Genomic DNA, 27,194 nt, shown 5'->3' on the forward strand with positions numbered 1-27,194 from the left:
TATGCAATATATATGTTTGAAGATTATTGCTGACACTGAGAAAGAAGCATCTAGTGCGAAATTGTTGCTCTATAACGTTAAACATTTTACCCATTAAAGTTTCCCTGACTTTTTGGCCTTGGCTAAAACTGGAGATGCACTTTGACCCCTTGTATGAGTCGCCACTCTCCAAATACAGTACATCCACCTCCATCGCAGCTTCTGGGTTCGCGGTCCTGCTACTTAGCACAATTTTGGAGGGGATGATTAATAACCTCTATGTTGTTCTATATCTAATCTAAAACTGTCCTACCAATTAAATAAAAATTAATAAATAAATCAAACTCTCAACTACTATAGCAGTGGACCAGTCTGGTTGTGAGAAAAGTAAACTGTTACAAACTTGGACTGTTGTGTGTACAATTTTTAGGAACATTGTATTGGAAAGTTTATTAATGTGTTGCAGATGAATAATTAATTATTTAACACTGTATATATCTTCTTAATAAGATGTTATAAACCATTAGATAAGAACAGCAAAAGGACATTTTGCTACCAAATAGTGTAAATAATTTTTTGACACTGAATAGGTCTTTTGTCTCGGTCATGTTTATTAAGATGGAGCTATGTAAGTGTAGGGTGTAAACTGTTCTAATAAATCACCTGGATTGACACTTCTTTTACATTCTCCAAACATACAATGGAACAGCAGTAATAGAAATGACATCTTTCTTTAAAAATTCAAATGAGCGTACCATTTTGCCCCCAAGGACCGGATGACTTGCTAGGAGTTGTTAATCAAGAGATACCTCGGTTAAAATGACATGCTATAATATCAATGTGGAAATTCTCCATAATTATTCAGCAAGTTATAATGACGTCCATTTTGGGGGCATTTAAAAGTCTGTCTGCTGAAATAGAGCTACAGGTCCCCAGCCTGCCATCAGGATGCTTATATAAACCATATAACTTGAGTCGTGGCGTAATCCACAAAAAAAAACAAAAAAGCATTTTAGACCAAGATTCCTACTAAAGAAGCTTTCCATGTGTAGACAGAGCCCCTTTATATATGTCCACACACACTCTTCCTATAGCCTCTCCATAATAAGTCTCCGTGCTGAACACATTTTCTCCTGGCCTTTTGTATGCCAGAATCTCACCTGTTTTTCAGAGTGGGGGCAGAGGGGCGCCAACCTTCCCGACCCGACTATGGAGACACAGCCGTTGTCTATAACCCACTCTCATTCACAGACATCATTCATATGGAAATCACCCTTGGACCTATTGTTCACCCGCTGCACTTTCAGATACTTGCTAAATCAAGTGATAAATGCAGTGGCAGGATAGGAGATGTTTTTCCATAATAATAATATGCAATATGTTCAAAGTTATTATGCAAATAGGATTTAAGTTAATTAAATATTACAGTTTGTTTTGATGGGGAAAGTTTCCATACGTTATTCCTCTCTGTTTAGACACCGATATAAATCTCTGACAGGTTTTATAATTAGTTTCCCAGATGAGACTAATTGAAGGTAAATACTTTAAGGAGGCTGTTTGAGACTGCTAAGTAAGTCGTTTTTTTTACATAAAGCCCATTTCGGATAGTAATCTGTCAGTGTGAAAAGATCATGCGGCTGGGTGGAAAGATGATGGCAAAAAATTTTTTCGTGTCTGATTTATGATGCTACTTTTTCACATGAACGACTAAACTAAACAGGTGTAAAGTTAATCAGGTGAGTTATAACTTGTTGCTGACTGGAACCAATTTTCAATCAAAGATGCGGGCGTGAGCAATTGCACGCTGCTCTCACGCTATCAGCGCACAGAAAATATGTGCAACGCATTAATAAAATTCCAACCTGAGCTATATTTACCATTTGTATTTCCATACTGTTCTGCTAAATATGTAGTTGTAATGCATTTGATAACGAAGCCATTTTGAGCATTCAAATGCATTTACAGATTTGTTCTGAAGTGATTTTTAACACGACAAATTTGTTCATACTGTGCAAAAATGATCAAACTCTGTTGTCTTGAAATATTGAATTGCCTCCATTTTTTTCTAAAATGGGTGAATCACATTCTACCCATCCATCCACACATTTTCTATCTTATATCCGGGGTCGGATCTCAGGGGACACAGCTTTAACGTGGAAATCTAGACTTCCTTATCCGTGGCGACCACTTTCAACTCCTTCCGGGGGCTCCCAAGGCCTTCCCAGACTAGCCGAGAGACGTAATCAAGTGTAAATCACATTGTTTTAGGAAAATTGACAAAAACAGCATCATCCTGTATAAAATGAACCAAAGGGGAAACGACCTTTAAGTTCTGTTTTCCCAGATAAAAATCAAAATTATCGTCATTTTTAGAGGAACAAAAATGAAGATCTTTGTTTCAATACGTTCATTCAACACATTCTATTGAGAGTGTAAGATGCTGGTAGTAAACTTCGAAAATATATCTGCAGAAATTGACTCATTCTAATTTGTACTGCTATCAGAGAAGTAGTGATTGTATTATTTGTTGGTTTTTTATGGTTGCAATTTTGCAGTCGAGCAGATCTACACAGCCTTAAACAAAAAAGGTATTTCTATTGTTTTTTTTTTAATTAATTTTTTTTTTTTATCTTATTGGGACAATATTACAAATGTTACTGACTTACGGATGGTCATTGTAGAAATACCGGAAAATAATAAAAACAAGACAAATAGGAGTGGAGCAAAGTAGGATGTAGCCATACAGATTTTTTTTTTTTAAAAGAAGACTTAACATTCTATGGGAGAGCTGTAAGCATTGAGTTAATAATAATTAATTATTCTTTCAACCCACAAGGATGAAATCACTAATCTTGGCTGGAGAATTTTTTCAGACACCAACTGTGCTCATTCGTGGAAAAGATTGTTTAAGTCTAAGTTAAGTAAAACATAAGTATATAATGACTTTTCTGACGGAACAAAAAAAAAAACAAGCTTGTATAATAAATAGCACAGCCTTTTTTCTATTAAGCACACATACCAAAGAAGCTGCCGAGGAGGCAGCATCATAATGAATGCATTTTTAATTGAGGTAGGAGATACAAATGACCTTGCTGTCAATGATTACTTAGTGATTGAAAATAACAGAAAGGTACACGTAGAATGGAAAGCGCGCACACTTCAGAACATCAGTGTTACGACCGGCTCTGCTAGGGAAGAAGGGAAGTAACACAGACCAAGTTGTAAAATGGTTTGGAAGTGGAGTTGACAATTTATTCTTAGTAAAAGAAGTAGGTTTGGGAACAAAAGAGTTTAACAAAATGGTATTAACCAAGTTCATAAACGTATATAGGTAAACAATAACCAAGTGTCTCAAAAGTAACCAAAGTCCACACAATGCCAGAGACACAACTAGCGCAAGCGAGCCGCCCTGGGCTGCAGAACCGAGGTCCTTTTATTGGTCCCAGCTGCACAGGTGGAGCTCGTTGATAGGGCTGTCCATTAGGATCGAGCGGGAAACCAGTCCACCGACGAGGAACAAGCGGGAAATCAGTCCACCGACGATGAACGAGCGGGAAACTAGTCCATTTACTTTTAGTAGAAAAGGTGCAATAGTCAACACAAGAAGAAGGGGCGTGGCCTTGTAGGTGGGCCCTAGCCAAAGGCGGTAATACTCAGTTTGTCTAGCCGACGAGAACGTCTCACACGAGAGCAAAAAGCATGGTATTGCTTGACAATGCGTTTCGTTATACTACCGCTATTTCAATTCATCTGAGTCACCTCTCCACTGAGTCTAACATCAAATTAACTGCATAAAATTCAAAGGAGCCTTCCTCAAAGCGCATAGGATAGCCTTTCAGACTCAAATATTACTAATTGGTGATGTCTAAATGACTTTATGATTTAAAAATTACCCGCACCCTTTGGAACACATGTCCGCACAGAAGAGTTTAAGGATGAAAACCATCAGAAACAGCTCTCTACAACCACAATAATGCAATTAACCAAAAAAAAAAATAAAAAAACGTATGATGGCACCACTGAATGCTGTTGCGATAGGGTTAGAACAAAAGTAAGATGGCGTCACAAATAAGAATAAGTCTTCATTTGCAGAGACCAAGATCTCAAGCTCTCAGGCACACACGGGAATCTTTCGTCTGCAGTCACCATATCACATTCATTCACGGGACTTAATCATAACACACTCATGTTTATTAGTAACATTTATTTTACATTATTTTGGAAGCTGAGCGTATGTCCTGCCCTGGAATAGCATCATCATCTTCTTTTGGTTCAAAGTGATGAAGCCTTGTCTCATCTCCATTCACTGTTTGCTTGAGAACAGCTAGATCACCTTTGTGATGCTCAAGAAGCTTCAAACAAGCTTTAAAACTGACTGGTCTCCTTAGCACACCCGTGAGAGTCAGGGAACTCGCCTGTTTGCAGCATTTCCATGGCTAATTTCCAGAACTTCAGCAATGTCGTCGTGGGGGAATTCTTTGCTTTTGATCTTGAACACAGTCTTTCCTTTTGGATCACGTACCGGTACCAATATTGTATTGCGATATCTAGTGGTTCTTAAGTCATTGTCAGTCAGTCTCCTCAGAAATGATGACGGCTTTTGCGCAATATTGTCACCGTCAATATTGGAGAAAATGGAAGACTTTTAAGTGTGCCTTATTGTTGTGAAAATACAGTACGTGGTTTTTATGAAGGACATTTTTAGCTGGCTTCCTCAGTCAGTCCCATTCGCTGACGCACGTCTCACTCTGTTCCCATTCTGGCTACGGAGGTTGCGCTCCTCTATTTCATCTGCAGGTATGTTATGAATTTTAAATACTGTTAAGTACTATTTTAAAACAATATGTTAGACGGTCATACTATCAAGCGAGCGTTATCTTAAAATCTGGAAATGTATTTATCATGAGTGTCAAAGCAGTGGATCACTCTTGTATCAGTCGTGTAACCGGTGGATGTTGGCACTTGAATATTTGTCTTGTCGTTTAATATTATACACTCAACAAGTGTGGTTCATCGATAAAAGCTGACACGTAAGAATAATATGGGGGGGAACGTCTTTTGATATTTGACCTAATTACAATCAATATTCCGTTTGATCACGTACGTTGCAATGCAAAATAAAATCAATTCAATCCTAGAGGCAAAGCTATGTGTTGGCCAATGGTGGCATGTACACGTACGTGCACACGCACACGGGATCATGTGGCCAGCTACCCCGTTGTGTCACCCTGCTACCCTTTGCTTACGTTTCAAAGTTTTTGCTGTGGTATCATTTCATTTCTGGGATTGAAGTATTTCATTCAGGTATGCAGTAATATCAAGTCAAAGTCACAATTTTGGTATGGTGACAAAACTACCTTTTGCAGCTTCTCAATACACGCTGCATCCTTTTGAAAATATTTAGGGGTGGTTCAATGTCTTAAGCAAGAAATTCAATCACAGCTCTCTTCTTTTGATGAGATCAATCAGATCATCTCTAAAATGGCTGGCATGCAGGGAGAGGACACGCTTAAACACAACTTTTTTAAACCTTCACGCATTTTAACTACAAAAATGCAGGAAATTAGTTCAATTGTAAGTATGTTAAATTAAATTGTGCTCATTTTTAACTGACCCTCGTATAAATAATGCATCAACTCCTGCATGCTAATGAAACGGGTTATAGTTATGGAAAGTACTCCAATCACCATAAATTTGTCACTGTTTTCATCTTCTGGTATGCTAGAAGAGTTTTTTTTTTTTTTTTTTGATAGCAATAAAACAGGCTACCTCAATGACAACAGACTCGTACACATTAAGAGACTAGACCGAATATCATTATTGACATCAGTGTGCTAAGGAACCAAAAAGCTTATTTATTACTTAAAAAAAGGTTACTTCACATTGGAACAATCTAATTCCACTTCCAACATAAGCTATCTGTTGCTCTGAAGTATCTGTTGACATGCTCCTTAACATGAATATTTTAGTATGCGAGGCAGCCTTTTATCAAACTCCAAATGATGTTGCCACAGTGCCTCTTTCTGTGGTGGGTCAGGGGTGCCTGATGCCATTACGCATAATGAATATGCTGTTTTGATATTTAGGCTCAACTGAAGCTTACTAATGGAATTCTGCTGATACTAAATGCCACAGGCTTTTTCCACATCCCGGGATGATAGCTTGGAGGTTCACACGATGTATAAATGTAAACTTAGAATGCTCGCACCGTGGTGTGCTGCGAAATGTAATCCTGCAATCAAACCTGCTCACTACTCCACCGATGACAACATTTAGTGACTTTATTGAGGAAAGCGACTACAAGTCGACAGCAAATGACAAAATGTTCGCCCCCTGTGACTCATTTTCCACACACACAATATGAATCAGAATGTCAGAATGTCGTGTTTCGACCAGTGGGGCAGCATAGAACATATTTTTGTCAAGAATGTTTTGGGGTTGACTTCCCCTTTAAGACCACCTTTGTTTTGCCCAGAGGGAATCCAAACTTGGATCTCACTGAATTTCATAGAGTTCAGTGAAAAGAAGACACAAGTTCTGGTGTTCAGTCCCAGTGACCCTCCTACTTTCAACCCTGTTGACCTGAGCCCTCCGGCATCTTAACTGACGCCAACACTCTCAAACTTACGTTTTAAAGCGGACAGAGACTTTAAATTGTACGAACAAATCAGCACTGTCGTTAGATGCTGCTTCTTTCATCTTAGGCAGCTAGCTAAGGAGAAGCCCTTCATTTCTCAACGGCACTTAGAAACAGTAATCCATGCCTTCGTTACATCTCGGCTACATTATTGTAATGTCCTTTATTTTGGAGTCAGCCAGTCCAAAATGCTGATGCTTGCCAATTCTGGCCTCTCTTCACTGGATCCCAGTGCAGAGTTCTTTTTACGATACTTCTATATGTCATTTAATCTCTCAAATGGCCTCTCCCCAGATTACTTCTCTGGGCTTCTCCAACCCTTCGCACCTGCCCGGTGCCTCAGGTCTGGAAACCAGACGCAACTGGAGGTGTCAAGGACTAGGCGCCGCCTAAGGGAGTATGAAGCCTTTTCTGTTGTGGGTCCTTCCCTCTGGAATGACTTTCCAATAAATGTTAGGCAAGCCCCTTTTCACTTTTAAAACTTGCAAGAAGACACATTTTTATTCTTTGGCTTTGATTCAACACGAGACTGTTCACTGTTCTGCTGTTTTCTGGTGTCTGCTGTAAATGTGTAGTATCATTCATTTGTGTTTTAATTTACTGCTTTCACTGCTTTTGTTAATGAACGATTGCCATTTTATGTCTGTTTGTAAAGTGCTTTGTTACAGCTGCAGCTGTTGCGAAATGTGCTATATAAAATAAAGTTGTATTGTACTGTGAATGTCACAACACGAAAATAAGACTTGGATGTTGACATCTAAATTACTTTCATTACTAAGTAAATCAAGATGATGGCAGGGTTCCCACTCTTTTCAGAAAAATATGTCCCAGGACATTTTCAGGCTTCAGACATCTGCTAAATCTGATATGCTCATTGCAAAGGGGAATTTGACTCTTCATTGGGAGCGGAGCTGAGGGTTTCAGAGCAGGCAGAGATGTCAGCATGGTAATTAAAGCAAAAATGTAAGTACCGTAAATGCTATAATAACATATCTAGGGTGAGGGTGTTCTGGAATGCCAGGCGAGAGCCGAGCACGGCAGCTGGTGCCTGATATTTCGGGCAAAAAACAGAGCCATAGCACGCTGGTCAAAAAGTGACAGGAATTTCGCTCAGTTACGCTATTACTCAATGTCTGCGAACAAAACGAGTCAGTCTTTTGGCTATGTCACAAATCGACTGAAAAAATGTCTGCAAAGTGTCTGTCGAGTTCAGATCGGGTTACAATCATGTAATGCATAAGTTGCACACAAGTTAGGTAAAGCTCGTAATAGGACTGTTACGTTCACAAGAAATAAAGTGCACACGTGAATTATTTCATAAAAAAATGTACAAGTATATCCTCTCTTGAGTTTCATATAACTCAAGAGCAGTGGTGGGCGGTGAGGTTCGGATCTGGGTTTTTAGTGGATAATTAGTGACCGAATACACCTCCTTAATAACGGCATCACTTAATAAAGTACTTTGTACAAAAAAAAAAATATATATATATATAACAAAGGCTACATTCGCACTGGAGAGTGGGTTACTAAATTGTTACTCAAACCAACTTTGATTCACGGACAATTGACTGTAATCTACCTTCAAAGCACTCATACGTATACGATTTATATCCAATACCAAAGAGGCCAATGTGTGGCATTAAAGAAGAGCATTTTTAATCATAGTCCGATATCGTCCTCCATCATGATTCGAGCTTAGGTGCACATAACCAATTAGAGGCGATACAAACTGCACCAAAGAGCACACACAATACAATACTACTTAAGTCATATAGCGCATTTCACAACAGCTGGAGATGTAACAAAGCGCTTTCCATATGGTGTCAACATAAAGCATGCGAGAAGGTTTTGCGGAGGTGAATTTATATAATATGTGCATGGCAACACATCAAAGCTGAAATCTGATTGACGAGAAATGAAGACAAACTACTGACTTACCAATTTATGCAAGTTGTAAATGTAGGTCTGTGATCCTTCAGGGCCCGCAAAGAAGGCGTTCAAGGCCACTGCGGTTAACATGTTTTACACTAAAATATCACTTAAAGTACTAGCGCTGTTTTAATGATGGCAATATTTGGACCGATGACTTAAATTTACAAAACTTCCTATGAGCCTTTTTTTTTTTTTTTTAAAGTTTATCATTTTTATTGATATTGTTTACAAATTCCAAATATCAGTGTCCTGGCCCATATTATGATTAATACTGAATTACAATCAGCACTCAGACTCGGGAGAGAAGTGTACGGTTATCAAATGGAAAAATAAGAACTTTAACTCGAGTAATGTGTGTATTTTAAATGCTTGAACCAAGATATGCACACAAATACATGCAAAGACACACAATTAAAAGGCAGGTGTAGACCTATACAGACACATTTGGACCATTCTCACACTTTGTACCCTGGGGGGTGTGGGGCGGAGTGACGGTGCTCTTCAGATGGTTCACAGGTCATGTGGCAGAGTGCCGAGAGGCCATTGTGTTTTGTCATTTAACAGGTGACTCACATCACTACACTCGAGCATGCCGGAGGCAGAGCACTCGGAGATGCTTGCGGCATTCAAAATGCATGATTTTCAGCCCAGTGCAAACAAATCGCTTTAAAAGATCAGTTTAATCTATTTCGAGCTGCTATTATGAGCCGGGAGAGTTGTTCACATAAAGAGACTGAAGCAGGGTTAACAGCGAAGTGTTGGGCAACTCTTCAAATACTACGTGAGAGTTGCCAACTTTATTATGTTTTTACGACAACTGTAACAAATTTACAATGCAGAACACTATATTGGTAGTTCATAGCGGAAAATAATATGAACTAAGCTGTGTGAACAGCAGCTTTTATATAAACGTTGAACTTTTCAAAACGCAGCACCATGTAAACATCAGTCATAGAAGTCATCTGTGTCGTTATCGTTTGTGTTGAAAGGTTGCGGACGCAAGGCCGCTTCAATCTCTGAGTTGCTGTCATCTGACTCCCCCCAGAAATCTACAAAAGACAGTAGAATGAAAGAAATATGACACCGCAGCCGCACGTTTTACAGTTGTACGACACTCATCTCATCTGTTTACAGAGTACGATGCGCATCCGCGTACATTTGTTAACCTGTTTAAAACGACACTTCACAAGCATTCTACAATTTGAATGCACTGACACTAAAACAAACCTTGAGATACCACAATTGAAAATCTTATTGCACTCCCTTTCATCCATCTTGTATATTTATTTCAATACAATTTATCTTGATGAGCACTGTTATGAATACATATGTCATACCGTAGCAGGATTAAAATGAGCTCGAAGTCAGGATCATGTTGTAGCCTGGAAGGTGAATGAGTTTCTACTCAAGAAGAAATAAGATGACTCACCAGTTGGCCATCCATACTACAACGTATTCTCACAAGCCACATTATGATTAAAAACAAAACCCTGTACACGTATTCTACCTTTACATAAATAATGCTCAGGCCTTTTTATTGTGTTCAAGAAGATTAAAGGAAAAAATTCAATGTTCGAAATTGTCTGTTTTTCACTGTCAAGTTTATGTATTTTTTTTTCTCAGAAAAATTAAACTGGAATTATTTTCAGCGCTATCAATCGGTTTTGGAGCAGTTTATGAATAAATAATTGTCCCTGGAATGCTCCTTCTTCATCTCCAATATCAATAGCTCCCTGTCTTAGTGCACATGTCAGCAACAGAATTGGACACATATTTTTTTGTGTAGCCGGTGTGGACAAATTAATGTACTATATAATAGTGTGGCATTATTTACTGATATTTTCTATATATCGACGTTGCAGGATGGAATTCCCTAACTTCCAACATGACAACTTTTCACGAAAAAAATATTGGTCTATAAGACCAATATTGGGAAATAAATGACATTGCTTATATTGGTCTGATATCAAAACTGGACTGATGATGAAAGCAGCCTCAAATAACCTCACGTTGGTCTGGTTACTGTCACTTTAATAATAATAATAATAATAATAATAATATTCCCTTTATTAGTCCCACAATGGGGAAATTCGAGATTCGAACCCAGGCCTCCTGGGGAGACTGGGTCCTGAACGCGGCGCCTTAGACCACTCGGCCATCCTGGCAGCCACTTTAAGAGTCCAAGTCTCTGCCGTTTGGCGACTTTGCCCGTGACTTGAGAATTAACAGTGACATTTATTAACACGGCTTTAGTTTATCCACGGCTCTCGGCTGCGCCCGATTGGAGCGTTTATTTTGTAAATGCTTTTAAATGTTGTACTTGTAATTACGCGCTTTCTCAATAAAGTGGCCTTGCCTATTGTTCCAAATGTATTCAAAGCATTTTTTTAATTTTAAGGTAAAACTTTCAGGTTTACACCAATGTAATATTTCTTTTAATAAAAAAAAACTAACTAAATATGTACTGTGACGTATTACTTACATTTTTTAAGTTTGTCTAGTGTTTTCAATTCACATACATATTCCAGTTAAAAATCTCACACGCACAGCACTGAGCCCCTTTCAAATATTTGACTAAAATGCAAAGTACAAGCCAGGTAATCTTGAATTATTGTATGTCCCTGACAGTTCCTCATACAGTAGGCCTATGATACAGTGAATATTTACACTGCGATTGCAGTTTGCTCGGGCATCCCTCGACCCTTAACATGATAAGCAGGGTAGAAATTCATGGGTGGGTGGCTGTCTGTCTGACCGTGAAGATAAAAATAAGCCTTGTAAAAAGGAAGGCTTTTTAATACAGCACTTATATTAGAGCTCATGAAATTGTGTGGGTGTACCAAGTTATCATTATTGAGAGCGTTGAACAACCAACATTGTAATGATGGCAATCTTGTGCCATTCAAAAATCAACAAAGCTCTAAAAGCCGGTAAATGATTATTTAAAGATGATTTCATTTAAGAGATTACCTAAATCATGAGTGATTGTGGAAAAATGTACGGGTTACTTTTCAGTAAAAAAAAGTATTTACCTTCAAGGTCTAATTCTGGCTTACAAGTTCGCTAAAAAGGATTTACTTTCAAGGTCAATTTGTGGTTTACAAGTCCTTAAAAAGCATAGCTGCTTTGAGAGAAATGTTTAATTTAAAGGCACATGAAGCTCAAATTTACAGAAATATATGAAACTCATTTGTCTTAATATGTCTGTCAGATAAATTAACCTCTTTTGACAAAGTCTTTAGAAACAATTCAAATGAATCTGACGGATGTGTCACACTCAAGTGCACTGGCCAAGTGGAACAACACACGCATATGCACAAAACCATATTATGCTTCCTTTCCTTTGTAACTGTGAGAACCATGCAGTGTTCTTTGCTCCTATCTAATCTAGTTGAAAAGAAAAAAATCAATATGAATAAACAAAAGCTTACATTGAATTTTTGATGAAAACGGATCATTATGATGGTATTATTATATAATACAAACAGTATTATGATAACATGTTCCCAACAATTTACCAGCTGTTTTGATGCCGAAAAGAGGGGTTAAAGGTAGCTATGAAGATACATAATTCTCATTTGAGGGAAAATTATGAAAATAAGAGCGCTTAGAGTCGTTACAGTTCATTGTGTCACATCCCTGATCCAGGGTTGCATTCATTGCAGGTGGTGCGTTGTAAATAAATAAATAAATGAATGAATAAAATATGTAAGTTTGTGTTTTGATATAAAAAATGCTTTAACCTATGAGTTGAGCACTTGGCGAGAGCACTTTAGCAAGTGTGATCCATTTTACATGCATTATGTATTCTACAAAAGTTTTCAAGTGAGCTAAAACCTCAGTAATGGTAGTTGTCTACTTCCACCTACTACGTGGTTTTGTATACGATACTTACCTTTTGACTGCAGAGCAGAATAAATCTTTGGGTTCACCTCGTCTTTCCTATAAACACAAAGGCAATTATCAGTTTATTTTTGCCTTGTTATAGTTATGGTAAGTTCCCCAGAAATTTCAGACACACACATATATGTAATGTTCCTGATTGAATTTGAAATATATGGCAATTCTGATAAAAATCTGGAAGTGAATTTCTATAGGTTGGCAGCTGCTGAATGGATGACAGACATTAGATGACTGGCAAAAGGTGAAGAGTAAAGCAAGGACAACTTCCCTGACTCCTGGTGTAGCTGCACCAAAATGACTTCTACAAGACCCACCATTGAAAAACAATCCAAAGCCAGGGTTGCCACGTGTCCCATAGCTCTGCTGATATGGCAATGTAAATGTGTGACCTCTGAAACAGCTTTGATCTGAATCAATGCATATGCAATAAGGCCCCCGGTTCCAGTTTTAAAAGGCCCCCTCTTTAAATTTACATCATCATAGATCCCATTCACATCCTCAATCTATCCTCATTATATTCCAGGTTAGCATACATACAGGTATATATCCATGTGGCATATTTGTGTGTTATGCTGGGTTTTTGCTTTTCTCTGATAGAGGAGGAAAAGGGAGAGGAAGGTGAAGGTTTTCAACAAGTCATGTGTTCCTTCATTACAAATGTCCCCATTGTGGAACTAAAATGTATCAATTCAAACCAATAACCTCTTTAATTATCATCCTCTCTTTCGCGCTCATCTTTTCCTCGGATAGTTTTGGGACATTCGGCCCACAGTTGAGAATTAGAAGCAAATAACATTGTCTGCATTACAGTTCTTCTCTTACAGTATGTAGAATATTGCTGCTTTGCAACATAAGACACAGCCAGGATGCTCAGAATAAATCGTTGTCCATAACTGGCGGCGTAGAAACAGTTTATTTTAGCAGACCAAAATAGAATGCAGTGTCCCCTCTGACCGGAATCCGGAGAAACTAATGCTTGCAAATTGTTCCTAGGAATGTGTTGGTAATGAATCAATCAAAAGTGGAGGCGGATAGCGCTCATAAGTTTTCAACTCTAGAACTACCAGTGCAGTCATTTTGACGGTTCTCAAACAAATGTGTATTCCAAATGTATTTTGAGAGGGAAAACAATAAGCCTCCATGAACAGCAGTGGGACAACTGTATCCGGGGAAAAGAGGTACTGTGGACAGCCCCCCCCAGGCCGAGGCTCTGGCCACCCCGGTTGTAGCTCTGTTGAGCTGTATTTTTTTTTTTAGTCCAACTACATGCGTATCATATGAAGGTGAGCTCCGACCAGGGATTGCCGAGCTGTCAGCCTCCCTAGCCGGAACTCAGCTCTTTCAAGTTTTTTGTAAAAGTCCACCTTTAGACAGAACGTCCGACAAGTGTATATCGGGAAAGAGGCGCAATGAGCAGCTTCCTCGGCTGAGGTAGCAACCTCCCCGGCGACAGACGATTCAGCAGCTCTTTGTCTGTGATTGTCATTTTTAAGAGCACTGCCTGGTGAACCTTGGGCAAAAAGTGGCTGTCATCATTTATATGGGATGACAGACTGAATACAAGTTTGAAGATGTGATGCTAATTGAGGATTGGTTGAATATGTCCCTACGGTCGTTTCGAGAGGTACCATCATTTTTGTCCGGGTCTGACTCTAATGAACCACTACTCAAAAGCAATGTCTGATTTTCATTCATTAATTTTCATTAGATTTATATTTATGATTACTTTTGTCAGAATCCAGTTTTTCCTGTAAACACTGTATGTTTATCTTTCATCAACAGAAGGGTACCCACAAGTTATTCTTCATGTGTAATGGATAAAAATATAGATAAATAAAAGTCCAAGTATGAGCTAGGCTATGATCAATTGATTATACTGTAATGCATTAGAAAACATAAGGTTTGACAAAAATAATGCTTATAAAGCATTTAACACTAGCTTGCAAATAGAGACTGAGTGACAAAAAATGCTTTTGTTTACCCCAGTTTTTTTGTTTTTTTTTAAGCTCTTGCCACCCACACACAAATGTTAATAGCTCCACAGCACTTTTGCACAGCGGCGCTGTGTCTAAAGGTAAAGGTAGACCCATCACCTCATCATTCCCATCAACTCCTACTCCCATCCCAGGTATGACCCCCTGCACAAACAATGTTTAGGCTAAGCTTGGATGTACTCTAACGGGCCTGAATGGCAGCAGGATGTCACCCTTAGTGGGGGCAAACAACAAGAGGCAACTGTGAGTGCACCATGAGTGGGCACACTCTAACATGTGAGTGCTCTCTGCTGGCAATGAGTTTGTACTACAATTGAGTGGAAGCAGCCTTGATCACCACAGTCTTGTGGATAGTGGCAGTTCAGTGGAGACAGTGCTTGACTGCTCGTGTGACCAACGGTAACATGTGATAATAAATAATAAAAGGACAATTTAAATCAACGTACAAAGCCACCACGTACCACAATTTGAAAAGATACAATACGTAACTAGTTCACATTAAACTGCACTTGCACAGTGTAATGCGATGAAACACAAAAAAGGGTAGAAAAAAAATTACAAACCCAAATTACAATGAAGTTATCAAAAGAATACAATGGTTGCTTTTTAAAACGTGCATTTATGAAAATGTTGATGATTTATTACAGTAGAATAACAATATTGTTAATGCAGCTTTTTAAAGGAAGATTTTTTTTCCGCTCATTAGATCCTATAAGACATTATCTAAATATGTGGCTGTTGATTATATTGTGAAAGCCTTCCTATTACACCTTTGAGTACTCTGAACAAATGTCACATAAAAACAATACATTTAAAATCTAAAGACTTCCATCAACACTTACTGTTTATGTTTGATATTGGTTAAAAACAAATAAATAAATACATGAAAAAATAAACTTCCATTATATTGAATGAGTTGGCCAGGAATTTAATAGCATATTTTTAGACAAATAAAAATCAATAATTCATTTGAAATGAGTGGATTTTTTTTCCGTTAGAGCAAAACAAACATATCATAAGAGAATCTTGCCATCTTTATCTGTGACTAAATTCTGTCCTTCAACCTTATCTATCTGCGAGCCTCCCCTTCCCTCAGTTCCTTTCTCTTGGCTTGCCCGTCCTTCCCTCCTCCCAGTGAGCCGCCAGAGAGCCTCACACATCGCCTACCCACAAGCGAAAGAGAGCGCTACTGATTTTGACACTGAGTGATTTGAGGTCGAATGCTTGAGCACATCCTGTTGTCCATGGCAAAGCTGTAAACCACTAATTGTTGTGTCAAGGTTTTTGTCAAGCAGGCACTAGGCACAACAATAACACCGGCTGATGGTGAGAGGATCTTTTTCTTATGTGCGAGTGTGTGTGGTCATGTGCTGACGATTAAAAACAGTGAGGGGGGGGGGGGGGAAGGTATTTGAAATTGCTAAATAAAAATAAGGAAGGTGTGGTCTCTGAAATGTCCATGGGAGAACGGAGCACAATGTTTCTTTGCACTAGAGGAAGCAGTGGCATGCACTTGCATACAAAGGGGAACAAGTGGTCTTTACATGGAGTGCAGCTGCTTATTAAGACTCACTCCTTCGTGCATTATTCCTTTCATCCCCACTCAACCACAAAGTGATTTTACTTCAGCATTCAAAAAGACAGCAAAAGATTTGTACTGGACAAATCCTTCGTAAATGTTGCAGATCAGTTGCTTCCCTAGCAGTTATAATACAATACACACATTTTATAGAAAAAGACTATTCTCTCAAACCATATAATAGTGAAATGAGCACACATAAATGTGTTAAGAGTATCTCTTTGCATCTTGTATAGACTGCATGTATTTAATCTGTAAAGCTTATTAAGGCTTCGGTCATTGCTATGCAAAGCAGCACCCAGTGCTTTTCTCTCGCTTTTCATCCAAGTGCAGTGTTTGGCCAATAGGACTGGCCCCCCGCCTCTCATTCTGCATTCATAACATGCAACATTTGCACAATGTATCTCTCAAAGGCCCTGAATAGAAGGCCTTAATACTCATGTAAACAACTGCAAACCAATTACTTAATGAATCAGGCCCACACATAATGAGGAGCCGCACAAAGAGTTATAAATGATTTTTTTTTTTTTTTGCGCCAAAGCCTCTGCTTTAAACTACAATCCCCTCTGCTGTAGTCTAAGCTTAACAGACAAATCATAATTATTGTCTAAGACAACACAGGAGAGAACATTTTTGTATTTGGAGTCTGGATACATCCTCTTTTTGATGTCACACATCAGCTCGCTGACAAAAAAAAAAAAAATGAAGCAAATAATGAAGAAGAGGGAGGGGGTTGACAAAAAAATACTCGAGGAAGGAGGAAGAGGGGCAAAGAGAAGAAAGGGCAAAGTGCGACAAAGTGACACAGAGAGAACCTGGCAGAGCATCGTGCAGTGTTATGCTTCTGCTTGAGTGCAGGGCTTGTGGACCACTTGTGGGTGCATTTAAGTGCAAGAAGTGACTGTAATAAGTGGGCCGCTTAAATCCAGCATCCAAGAGAAGATGAGGAAAGAAAACTGGTGACCAGAAGGTGAATTTAGGGTGACTCTGGCACTTATTAGTACCGTTTCTAAGCATATAAAGATGTGAGTGTCAACCAGATGAGCAAACATGAATCGCCATTTGATCAGTGTGATCAACTCCTACACAATCCGAATCACAACAGTTTGTAGAATTTTTCTTTTTTTGTTCTGTGAGTTTTGTCTAATCACATATTTTGGGCTTCCAATGCAAATTAATAATATGGAGACAGGCAACATCTGAGAGGGTCTGGGTCTGAAATTGGCTCATGTTTATTAAAGAGGGTGGTCCTTGCACTGTGGCTGGCAGAGGCAGGCATCAGCAGCTATGAGGACCACAATAGAGTCAGCCCATTAGCCCTTCCCTGGGCTAATAGGCAGACTGCAGCGCCTGCTTGCCAGGCCAGGGACATACAGCCTTCAGCCCTCGGATCAACGTGCTGCCCAGTAATCACATGAAATCAGAGAAGATTATTCCTCATAACGTTTATGCAGCCATTACAGTAGCCCAAATGGGTTTTGTGGCGAAGAGGTGCTCTGAGGACCTGGTAGTCAATTGCAGATTTGATGAAGTTGTGTTGATATTCAAATGTAAGCGCAATGCCGTTATCTTCCACGGGGCTGTTTATCATTAAATGTTCTTGAACCAGTCCACTTAGGGCCCTGATTTGAGCGGCTTGAATGCGTTTGATGGTGACAAATGAAAGGACGCTCGTCTTTGTCAACACATCTTTGAAAGTAGTTGCTCTTCATTCTTCTTCTTGACATGATGCGTTTTGATTTTGATTTCGGAAAACGGGTTTTGCAACCTGTCAACAGAGTGAGGGGGGGATTTAGAGGACCTTTTGTCTTTGTGAGCAAGTTAATGGGTGGAGCCCCTTGATCTTATGGAAATGAACAGGGAATTATTAGAGTGGCCAAGCAAATGTACAACAACCACTTTGGTGTCTGGAGACCCATTTCCTGTGGTCTGTTGAATAACAACAATAGTGGCTTTCAGACCACAGGAATCAATTCCAGAACTTCCCTATGTACCCTGAGAATTTGTGCTTTCCCTTTGTTCATCCCAAAAAAAGTCTTCCTTAGCACCTCCAAGACACTAGGCTCTTCATGTAGCTCCCCGGAACAGGTTGAGGGGGTCGGCTGTTCTGACAAATGCATCGGCAGCCGCCATAAAATAAGAACGAACTGGTAGTATTTACCAGGTGGAATGGAGGAAAAGCGAATGGAAAGGTAGGCAGACGAAAAGGTACAGGCTCTTAAAGTATTTTCGGGGGACAAAAATATTCAGCGCAACTTTGAATCAGTGACAAGGACAAACCCAGTTTTACCACCTTATTAGTTAGCTTATAAAGCAAAACAAGGCCGTGGAAGCTCCAAAGTGAAAGAGCATAAATAAATAAAGAAATAATAACAAATTTAACCGTGACTGCATTTCGATAGCTTAGCAATTAGCATGGCATCCCATATAAAATACCGAAGTAACTCCTTGTGTGACACAGTGCACCTGTCACATGGGTCTGGCTGGAACTGCGTTATTGTGGAGAGTAACTGTGGTAATTTTGAAACAGCAAAATATCAAGCAACTTAATAAGTAAATGGGGAGAAACGAATACAGAATAACATATGCAGCCACAGAAGCCCGCATATGACGCAATATGTCACTGCAAATGTTGCTGAGAGGACAGGGCAGATAAGGTAAAAACTATATTGTCGTCTTTTTACTTGACGCCTAGCTTTTGTGCCCCTGCAACATGCTAGACAGGATGGGAAGTGCAGTTTACGTTTCCAAATTTGGATGCACTTCCCTGAACTAATGTCGCAGAGTCAATTGTGTGTGAACGCAAACTAGATGGGCCACACGCAATTTCTTATAACCAGGAACTCATGGTACCAGGAACTCAAAGATCTGACAGTCACGCCTGTACTGTAAAAATTGTGATTTGTTCTTCAAAATGGGAAGTGTGTTCTAAATAAAATCTATTATCATTATTATTGTTGTTGTTGTTCTTACCAAGGACATGGCTCTTGAGGTTTGGAGCATTTGGCCCTCTCAGGGTCCACTTCAGGGCCATCATCTTTTCCTTAAAGAGCAAACAAGACGAGATGAAACACTTTCATTTGAAAATACTCCATACTCAGAATAATCCTTTAGAAACTTGTAAATATATCCACCAGAATCCAGTGACAATAGTTTTTGGATTGGTGACTCCTCACTTTTTTCCCCACAAATACATTACTGGGAAATTGGGGAACAGTATGAAAAAAAAACTTTTTCACTGGACCATTGAGCATCACTGAGCAGTAATGAAATCCAAATAGCCCAACGTCCAGTTGCCTCACATTAATTTGCAAATGAATTGCAAAAAAAAATGCAAAAGTATTCCCCTTTCGATTAAAAGTGCTTAAAGGTTATTTTCCTAAAATCAAATTAAAAAACAAGAAAAAAAGTTGTGTGTCAAATGTAGCCTTAAATAATTACAGAGACTTAGTTTTGGTGCACAATCACATTATTTCTCATTGTAAGAGGATGTCCCAGTTCGTTGCTACTGTGGATCGCTTTCCTGACCTGAGGGGTCATCTTCCTCTCCCTCTTCTTCCTCCGCCTCTTCAGAACTCTGCAGGTCTTCTTGCATGGCTGATCGCTTAAGTAACTGATACGCTTTTGTCTCTGCTCAGACATGCACACAAACACACAAATGCATATGCACAACCAGTTAAATATTTGCTTAAAAGCCAGGTTTCCTACTTTCAGGTTTCCGTGTTTGATGAGCCAACATGCTTCAATAGCTGAGTCTTAAAATCGCACTTAAAAATATGGGCGACTTAACTATTGATTCAAGGTAAAAATAGCTATCTCAATGTCTCCAAAAGATGGACATCAGCAGTCATGCTTTTTTTTCAGCAATCCCTACCAGGAGGGTGATCTAAACTAATTTTGCACTCAGTAAAATTCAGTAATTACACTTTTGGTGCACAAAAAGCAGCGACTACAGCCCTGTACAAATGACAGGTTATTGTAGTACAAGAGGAAGAGGTTTTGAATTTATTTATCTTGGTCTCATTATTTCATATCATCAGCACATGACTTTTAAAATTGTTTGAAGCCTTTTCATATCAGCAGTAGGTATGATATTGAAAAGAAACAAACAGACATTGAAGGTATAGTCATCCTACAGATCATTAAAAAGCACCCGTATGACAAGTTACAGAAGTTATAGAGAAAAAAACCAAACAAAAAAAAAACCAAACAATTTGTGATCTGACTAGAAATCTTTAGTTTTTTTGGGGGGTCCCTTTTGAGTAGGTAAAACAAATGGACTCCTTTTGCTGGCTATGCACCGTAGGGATTCTCAAACACGAAAACACTCAGTGGGAAATCTGGTAACGGAGGGTAGTATAAGCTCACTTCACATTTCAGAGCAGCAAAGGGAAGGGCAAACCAACTGCCGCAGGATGCCCTTACGCCTAGCATTCTTCAAGTGCAGCCGCCTTGCCGCAACATTGTTGGATGGATAATGAAAACCTGTGACAGATCTCCTGCACTAAACAAGCAGGCAGCCGGACAATTAAAGCAGAGTATATTTTTCCAGAATAATAAATGATCGATTTGTCCAGCATGCCTCAGTCTGGGGAGAAAACACAGCTAGTATTTTCTATGAGCTAATTACAGAGAACTAGCACTGCTCTTCAGGTGGGACTTTGACCCTGGTTTCACCGTGATCATGCTCCCACCGCCACTGCGTAACAGGGCCCATTATTCACTGCAGTAGGAAGCAAACAACCGGCACGTAAGCAAAGTGTGAATGCTGGGACACAGGCGATGCCTTTTTACCTCTAATAGGGACACTTTCCACAGGGCTTTCGTCGTGGCTCTCCTCTTCAGCACTTTGTAGTTCTGTAAGGAATGGAAGTCCATAGAGAGATGCGTTGGTAGGGGGGGGGAGAAAGAGAGCGGGGACAGAAATGGGAATGTACGGTCTTTATTTAGCTCTGAATAGAATAAAGAGCTGTATGAAAACCGGGCAGCGAGGGATTCATAAAAAAGGGCTCAATGGTGAAATTGATTTCTTACACAAAAAAATAGAAACTTTTAGTGCTCTGCAGTGGTAATTTTTATCATAGAGAAGCCACACAAATTCTACTAATAGTCTACAAGTACATTGCAGTAAAATGACATTTTCTTCCAACAGTAAAAGAGACATCGTATGAAACCAATAGAAATTTGCTCGAAAAGGGAAAAAAAAAAAAATTCTCATCTCTTCATGAAATTTTTAGTCACATACTTGTGACTAAACTAGCTCGAATCACTTTTCCTGACCTTGGATCTGTTGCTTTCGGATCTCACTGGCAGGCTTCACATCTCCATCATGAGCTGGGAATGAAGGAGGGCCAGAAGAACAAGTAGAGTCACTCTCTTCATCTGCTGAGGGCCACTCCTCACTGGACCGGGAAAGCTGTGTCCTCAGTAGCACTTTGACCTGCGAGCAGCGCAAATTAAAACCAAACCATTAATTGTTCCCATTCACTGAAGGAAGTGTTAAATTAAACTCAGACCGATTAGGCATTTCATTTACTTGGGCCATGGCTGCTCGCACAGAGGTGCAGCTGCGGTTCGTGTATAATTAACACCAATAAAAAAAAAAGCCAAAATCTCTCCTTCGTTTAAACCAAAAGATTATTTTTACACACTTTACCACACACCCTCTCTTCTCATGAATGAGATTAGTCAAACTGTCAAAGAATGCAATCTTGCTGGTGGTAATATGAAACACGTTCCGCATATCTCCCCTCTTGGCTGAAAGCATTGAGACAAACTGCTCTTCCTCTCTCCAGATCAGATTTGTATAATCGCTGAGGATCTGAGGGCATACAATTAAGAGGAGTCGTTTCAGGAGATGACGCACGCTGATTTCCTCTCTCTCCTTTCGCCCAAATCCTGCCATCACCGCCAACTCTTTTGTCGTCAAACACTACTTTTTTAATGAGCACGAATGTGGAGCAAGGATAAGGACAACGATCAAGATGATTCCAACCATGGTGAACCAAAAGCACATTGTAATTTTTTTTTTTCGTGGGTAGATTGACAAATGTACATTCTCTCATTTTGTGAGGGGTGAAGAGACAATTTACACACACCAGTTTGCCACTTGGTAATTGATGCTACTGCACAATAAAACTTGATCCATGTCCCTGATATCACACTTTGTTCCGTTTTTACTCAGATTTTGTTAAATGTACTGTGGGCTGAGGGCTGTTGCGGACCCGGAGCCTTTTAAACATCAATGATTTCAATGGTTAGCACTTGAATATTCAAAGAGCTTCTTTGAGTGTGTGCATGCGAGCTGCAGGCTCCCATTTTTCAGAGTGGCTGCGCTGTGTGCTACGAAGAGAATGGAAAATTGTAGTTGCTCTCATTTGTGGAAAGTAAGCAGTTGTAAGAGACGACAGAGGAGCGAGCGAGAGCCCCAAAAAGGAGGAAGAAAGATGGAGGGAGTGCATGAAGTGAGAGCTAAATCACGAGGAACATTTTTTCTCAGCCTTTCGCTGATGTACTAGAAATACAATGAAGATGGCAGTGTCGCTCCTACGTTTGTTCGTTCATATTTTCAAGTGGCTCTACAGGTTCTCTTTTTGCCTCTTTCTCGTTGTGTCCAAGACATTGAAATGACATCTTCATGACACAAGGACCTCTAATATTGTGTACAAAACTTGAGAAGAAAAGGTAGACATGTTTACAGTATATGAAGCAATTACGACAGGACACAAAAAGGTACATTCAGTGGAAAATGTACGATTGGAATCCTATCATACCAACTGCGCTGATATGAGTACTTTATAACTTTTATCTTTCAGACAAGGAACCATGTTTGCTAGCTTCAATGACATTTAAGACCTGGATGCATGGATCATATTAATGTGTCATTACGTCGTAGTCAATTAGTATTTATTCATTTTTTATTTGAAAGGCACCTTGCACATTAATGAACACTGGCACTGCGACATGTTAGCAATAGCTAATTACATTCATAGTTTTTTGGTAGATAGCATAAAACAAGACAATACATTAAAAAAAAACTTCAATAATTCACACTTTCAAACTAAATAAATATTCTGAAGTGTCTAAGTGCAAGCACTAAAGTCCTGATGTGTTGATTGTCTCCACATGGGAACGACAAAAACAAAAGGAAGTATCGGAATTTAAAAAAAAAATACAATCATTCACTGGTTCACGCACTTAAAATTAATGCATACAGACATATATATGTCATCAATACGTGGATAAACAAATAGGATGACAACAAATAGTGTACTGTATGATGGACCCTAGGATATAAATGAATGCCCACGAAAGATGTAATTGAGTATGCATGATGAGAATGACATGATAAAATGGTGCTCCCATGAATCTGGACGAACCGACTGTTTCACTTTAGGGAACGATACCAAATTAAGGAAAATAAATAAATAAACCGACTACTTGTCAGTTGAATATGCCGTATGAAGATGAAAGAAGACAATCAGAGGGGGTAATTTGCCATTAGCACATGGGTCAGGGTTTCCCTTTCGTCTGGGTCAATGTGTGGAGCAATCTGATGAGGAGGCAGACAGGCATTGGCATCAAACACCAGACACAAAGAGGGCTCCCTTACAACAGCACGAAACCCGCAAAATAAATAGCACACACACGCGCACATATTTTTGACATTGTGTGGACCACGTTCTTTGTGTGGGTCGTTACTTCCACTGGAGCTAGGATGACACAAATCACAAAGCTATCACTAGGGGCCGGGGGTTAGAGAGTTAGTTCACTTCAGATTGCAGAAAATTAAATCAAAAATGAATATTTTACTTGTGCAATCATGAGGACCGGCCCCTTGTGCTAGGTAAATTCAGCTAAATTAAGCTTTTAGTTGTTCTGGACTTTATTGGAAAGTAATAAAGATGTTCCTGTGATTTTAAAACCATGTAAGACATCAGACTTGATAGAATGTCTTTATTCTACTGGAATATAATTCAACGGTATTTTGATTCACGTTCTGTTTAGAACATATACAACAATGATTTTTTGTGAGCTGATGGAATTGTAGCCTTTGTTCACTCAACATCCCTCCAACCACTGCGTCGGAGTATCGGTTCTGCATCAAAAGCCTTTAGACAAAGTTCTTTCCTGGGAACTTTATTCTGAGTCATTTACTGTCACACACACTATTGCTGACAATGGATTTTATTTTTGGAGAGAAATTGTAGACCTGTTCCTTAAAACGAAAATGAAAACGAACAAAGGTAATCCCACCCTCATTGAAAACAGTGCAGTCAGATATATAGGAGTCATGGCTTGCCACTCAGAATTTATTTTTAGGTTCTCAAAACAGACTGACGGAACTGCTGACAAACTACCAAAATGAATTGATAGGCGGCCGCTGCCTCGGTGGGCTTAAAAAAAACACAAAAAAAAACATGGAACTAGGACTACAAAGAACAACAAAAATCTTCCATACCAAATCAATTCGATGATGACCAATTCTACTGCAAGTCACCGTTGAAAAATAACATGACTTGACTTGAATGTTGTACTAGGAATTGGCTGGTAACCAGGTCAGGGTGTACCCCGCCTACTGCCCGAAGACAGCTGGGATAGACTCCAGCATCCCCACCACCCTCGTAAGGAGAAGCGGTTCAGATAATAGATGATTGCTGTATTTCTCATACTTGGCACCGGGCCGTAGAGAGAGAGCATATACACCAGCCCCAAAATATCCCACAAACTCTCTTGATTGTCTTTTATCTATCTTTTGTTACCATTCGTATTATCAGCCTCATGTTCACACACTGAGCGGTGATTGGTGGTTTCCTGAGGCCTCAACATATGATGTCATTTTCAGTTGACAGCAAGTGGTAAAATGTGTATTTAAAGCTGTTAATTAATCATGAAAAATAATTAAGTATTCAAATTTGTTATAGACTTTTGTCAACAAAGCAGCAACTAATTTCAGAAAGAGAGATCTTCAACCATTCCTCCTTTAGCACATAACCAGGGGCGGCAATAATTATGGATGACATTATATGCTTCAGTTTGTCTCCAAGCGGGGCTCCCGCAGCTTCTGAGCTCGTTTTTCCCAATCGATGATGAGGTACGCCAGGGTGCTCTGACACCCGCTCCCAAGCCTGATCAACAGTTCTTCCTAAATTCTCACTCAAAGCCCGAATTGAAGCAGCGGGAAAATTGAACCCGTTGATTGTGGGACAACACTATGAACGTGAATTAACTGAGAAGGAAAGCTGTGCACAACAACCCCCGTGTCTGCAATTGACTTGTTGTAGAACCCATAAAGTATCGCAATGATCCAGTCAGCAATTATTTTTACTCGATTTCAACCTTTTTGAGCAATTTGTATCGGTTGTCCCTAACATCAATATAGATATCAATTCTAGAGTGTACGTTTCAACCATAAGATATGTTGGACACCAACTAGATTTGGCAAATATAACCAATTTTTTGTACACTTTCGCCAATCCGGTTTTAAGGTGAAATAGGTGGTTTCGCATCGCTGTTTGCTCGCCAAAATTAATATTTTGCGTTTCATTTATGCATATTAAATAGCAAAATTAAGGCTCAAACGCCGAGACAATCGTCAAAAGAAAGTATCGGGAAAAAATAACCACCGAGACAGACCCAAAAATCTTTGCTGGGCTCATGTCATCTACCCTGGCTAGTAGGCAAGCTGGCAACAGTTTTGCCTGGTTAAATGTGCGCCTAAACACGTTACGGTGTTGCTTTTAAGTCAGTAAGCATATCCTATGTGGTAGCGAAGAAGCTACATTTCGAACACGTATCATACTCACAAAGGAATGATGAGTAAAGACGGCAAAGCCAGGCTAAATGCTAAGCTAACCAAAGAATGACACAGTAACGCTATTAACGCGGCAAATAAGTGTTTGTGTGATCTATTACACTTTGGACCTTCGAAAAGCAAAATAGCAGGACAATTAATAAATGTCTTCTGGAAAGAAAATCAAGCACGATGAATTGAACCAGAATAGGAAATGAGTTCACTTCCTTCACAGTGTACATCAGTGAGGCATGGAAAAATGGATTATTAATAGGGCCAGAGGGAAGCCATCTTATGTTGCCTCTGTTAGTGACAAAGTCTATTATTTTTCACTGAAAATAATGTTTCAGTGTGTGTTTTATAGTATCCATGCATGGAGTAATGAGATTCTCAAAGAATTCATATATATGTCCGAGCAGGAAAGAGGAATGGCCTAATGTAAAAACATATTAACAAAGTATGAAATATTTAGACTTTATGAGAAATGTTATTTGTTTGTTTTCACAATAGAGTCCTGAGTTTTGACTTTGACTTGAGATATTTTCTTTGCACAATGAATTTTCTCAAAATTACATTACAGCAGAGGAGTTCTTATATTTTTATTTTTTATTCAAATCAATTTAGCTTTGATTCTCGACAGAAATTAACGCTTGATGCTATACAAAATGTGAATTAATGGAATAAAAACAGACAGAGACGTTCAAACAGCTTTAAAAGATGAAAAAAAAAAGTCCTATACTTTGTGCATTTCACATAGTGTGTATAACGTTCATACCTCCTGCCTGCCTCATTTTGTTCATTCCTGTGCAGGTCCACCGTCATCTTTCCACATGACTTAAACTGCCAATCAGAAAAAGTCCCTGCCTTTTAGCCAATCAAAAAACTGTATTTCTTTCATCGAATTCCACCTGCTGTGCACTAAAGTGTCCACTGGGACACTGGCAAACAGACGAGCAGGAAATATTCTGAAAGTTATAAACGACTAATGGGCCTCATCTTTAGCATTTCTTTGCGAGGACAAGCCAGCAAAAATGTCCTCACACGTAAAAACCTCCTCAGAGCAAAGATTGTATGTCAGGGTTTGGTCCACACAGGCACAGATGCACACAAAAACACACGCACACAAACTCAAGAGACTCACATCCCACTTGTGTGGACTGCTAAAGTGTGTGACTCCAACGCTACCTGGTGGTGGTATGTTGCATGACGCTCTATCAGCAATGGCGCAAACAGCTCGACTAAGCGCTCAGTGCTAAAGACACGGCTCTCCTTGAGCAGAAGGGCGTGCTTGAACCAGCGATCCCACAGCCGAGCAGCATCAGGAGGGAGGCTGTGGTGAGTATATGGGGGAGCGGGGGTCAGTCATTTGACTGATAT

The 27,194-nt window shown here is 39.4% G+C and overlaps 1 protein-coding gene across 3 annotated transcripts in view; it reads right to left on the reverse strand.

Annotated features, from left to right (window-relative positions):
- Positions 1–9,292: 9,292 nt before the first annotated feature.
- kiz (kizuna centrosomal protein) overlaps positions 9,293–27,194 on the reverse strand; it is a 28,576-nt gene continuing 10,674 nt past the window's right edge. For all 3 annotated transcript variants that reach the window (XM_088319492.1, XM_088319503.1, XM_088319499.1), the window contains 7 exons: positions 27,003–27,147; positions 21,305–21,464; positions 20,819–20,881; positions 19,553–19,654; positions 18,998–19,067; positions 12,444–12,490; positions 9,293–9,597 (listed from right to left, as the gene is read on the reverse strand). In XM_088319492.1, the coding sequence (XP_088175618.1) occupies positions 9,494–9,597; positions 12,444–12,490; positions 18,998–19,067; positions 19,553–19,654; positions 20,819–20,881; positions 21,305–21,464; positions 27,003–27,147 (691 nt within the window). In that variant the 3' untranslated portion in view covers positions 9,293–9,493. The remainder of the gene's footprint in view (positions 9,598–12,443; positions 12,491–18,997; positions 19,068–19,552; positions 19,655–20,818; positions 20,882–21,304; positions 21,465–27,002; positions 27,148–27,194) is intronic.

The sequence above is a fragment of the Idiotropiscis lumnitzeri genome, chromosome 1 (genome assembly GCF_059441095.1).
Source record: "Idiotropiscis lumnitzeri isolate Australia: NSW breed Sydney's pygmy pipehorse chromosome 1, RoL_Ilum_1.0, whole genome shotgun sequence".
NCBI lineage: Eukaryota > Metazoa > Chordata > Actinopteri > Syngnathiformes > Syngnathidae > Idiotropiscis > Idiotropiscis lumnitzeri.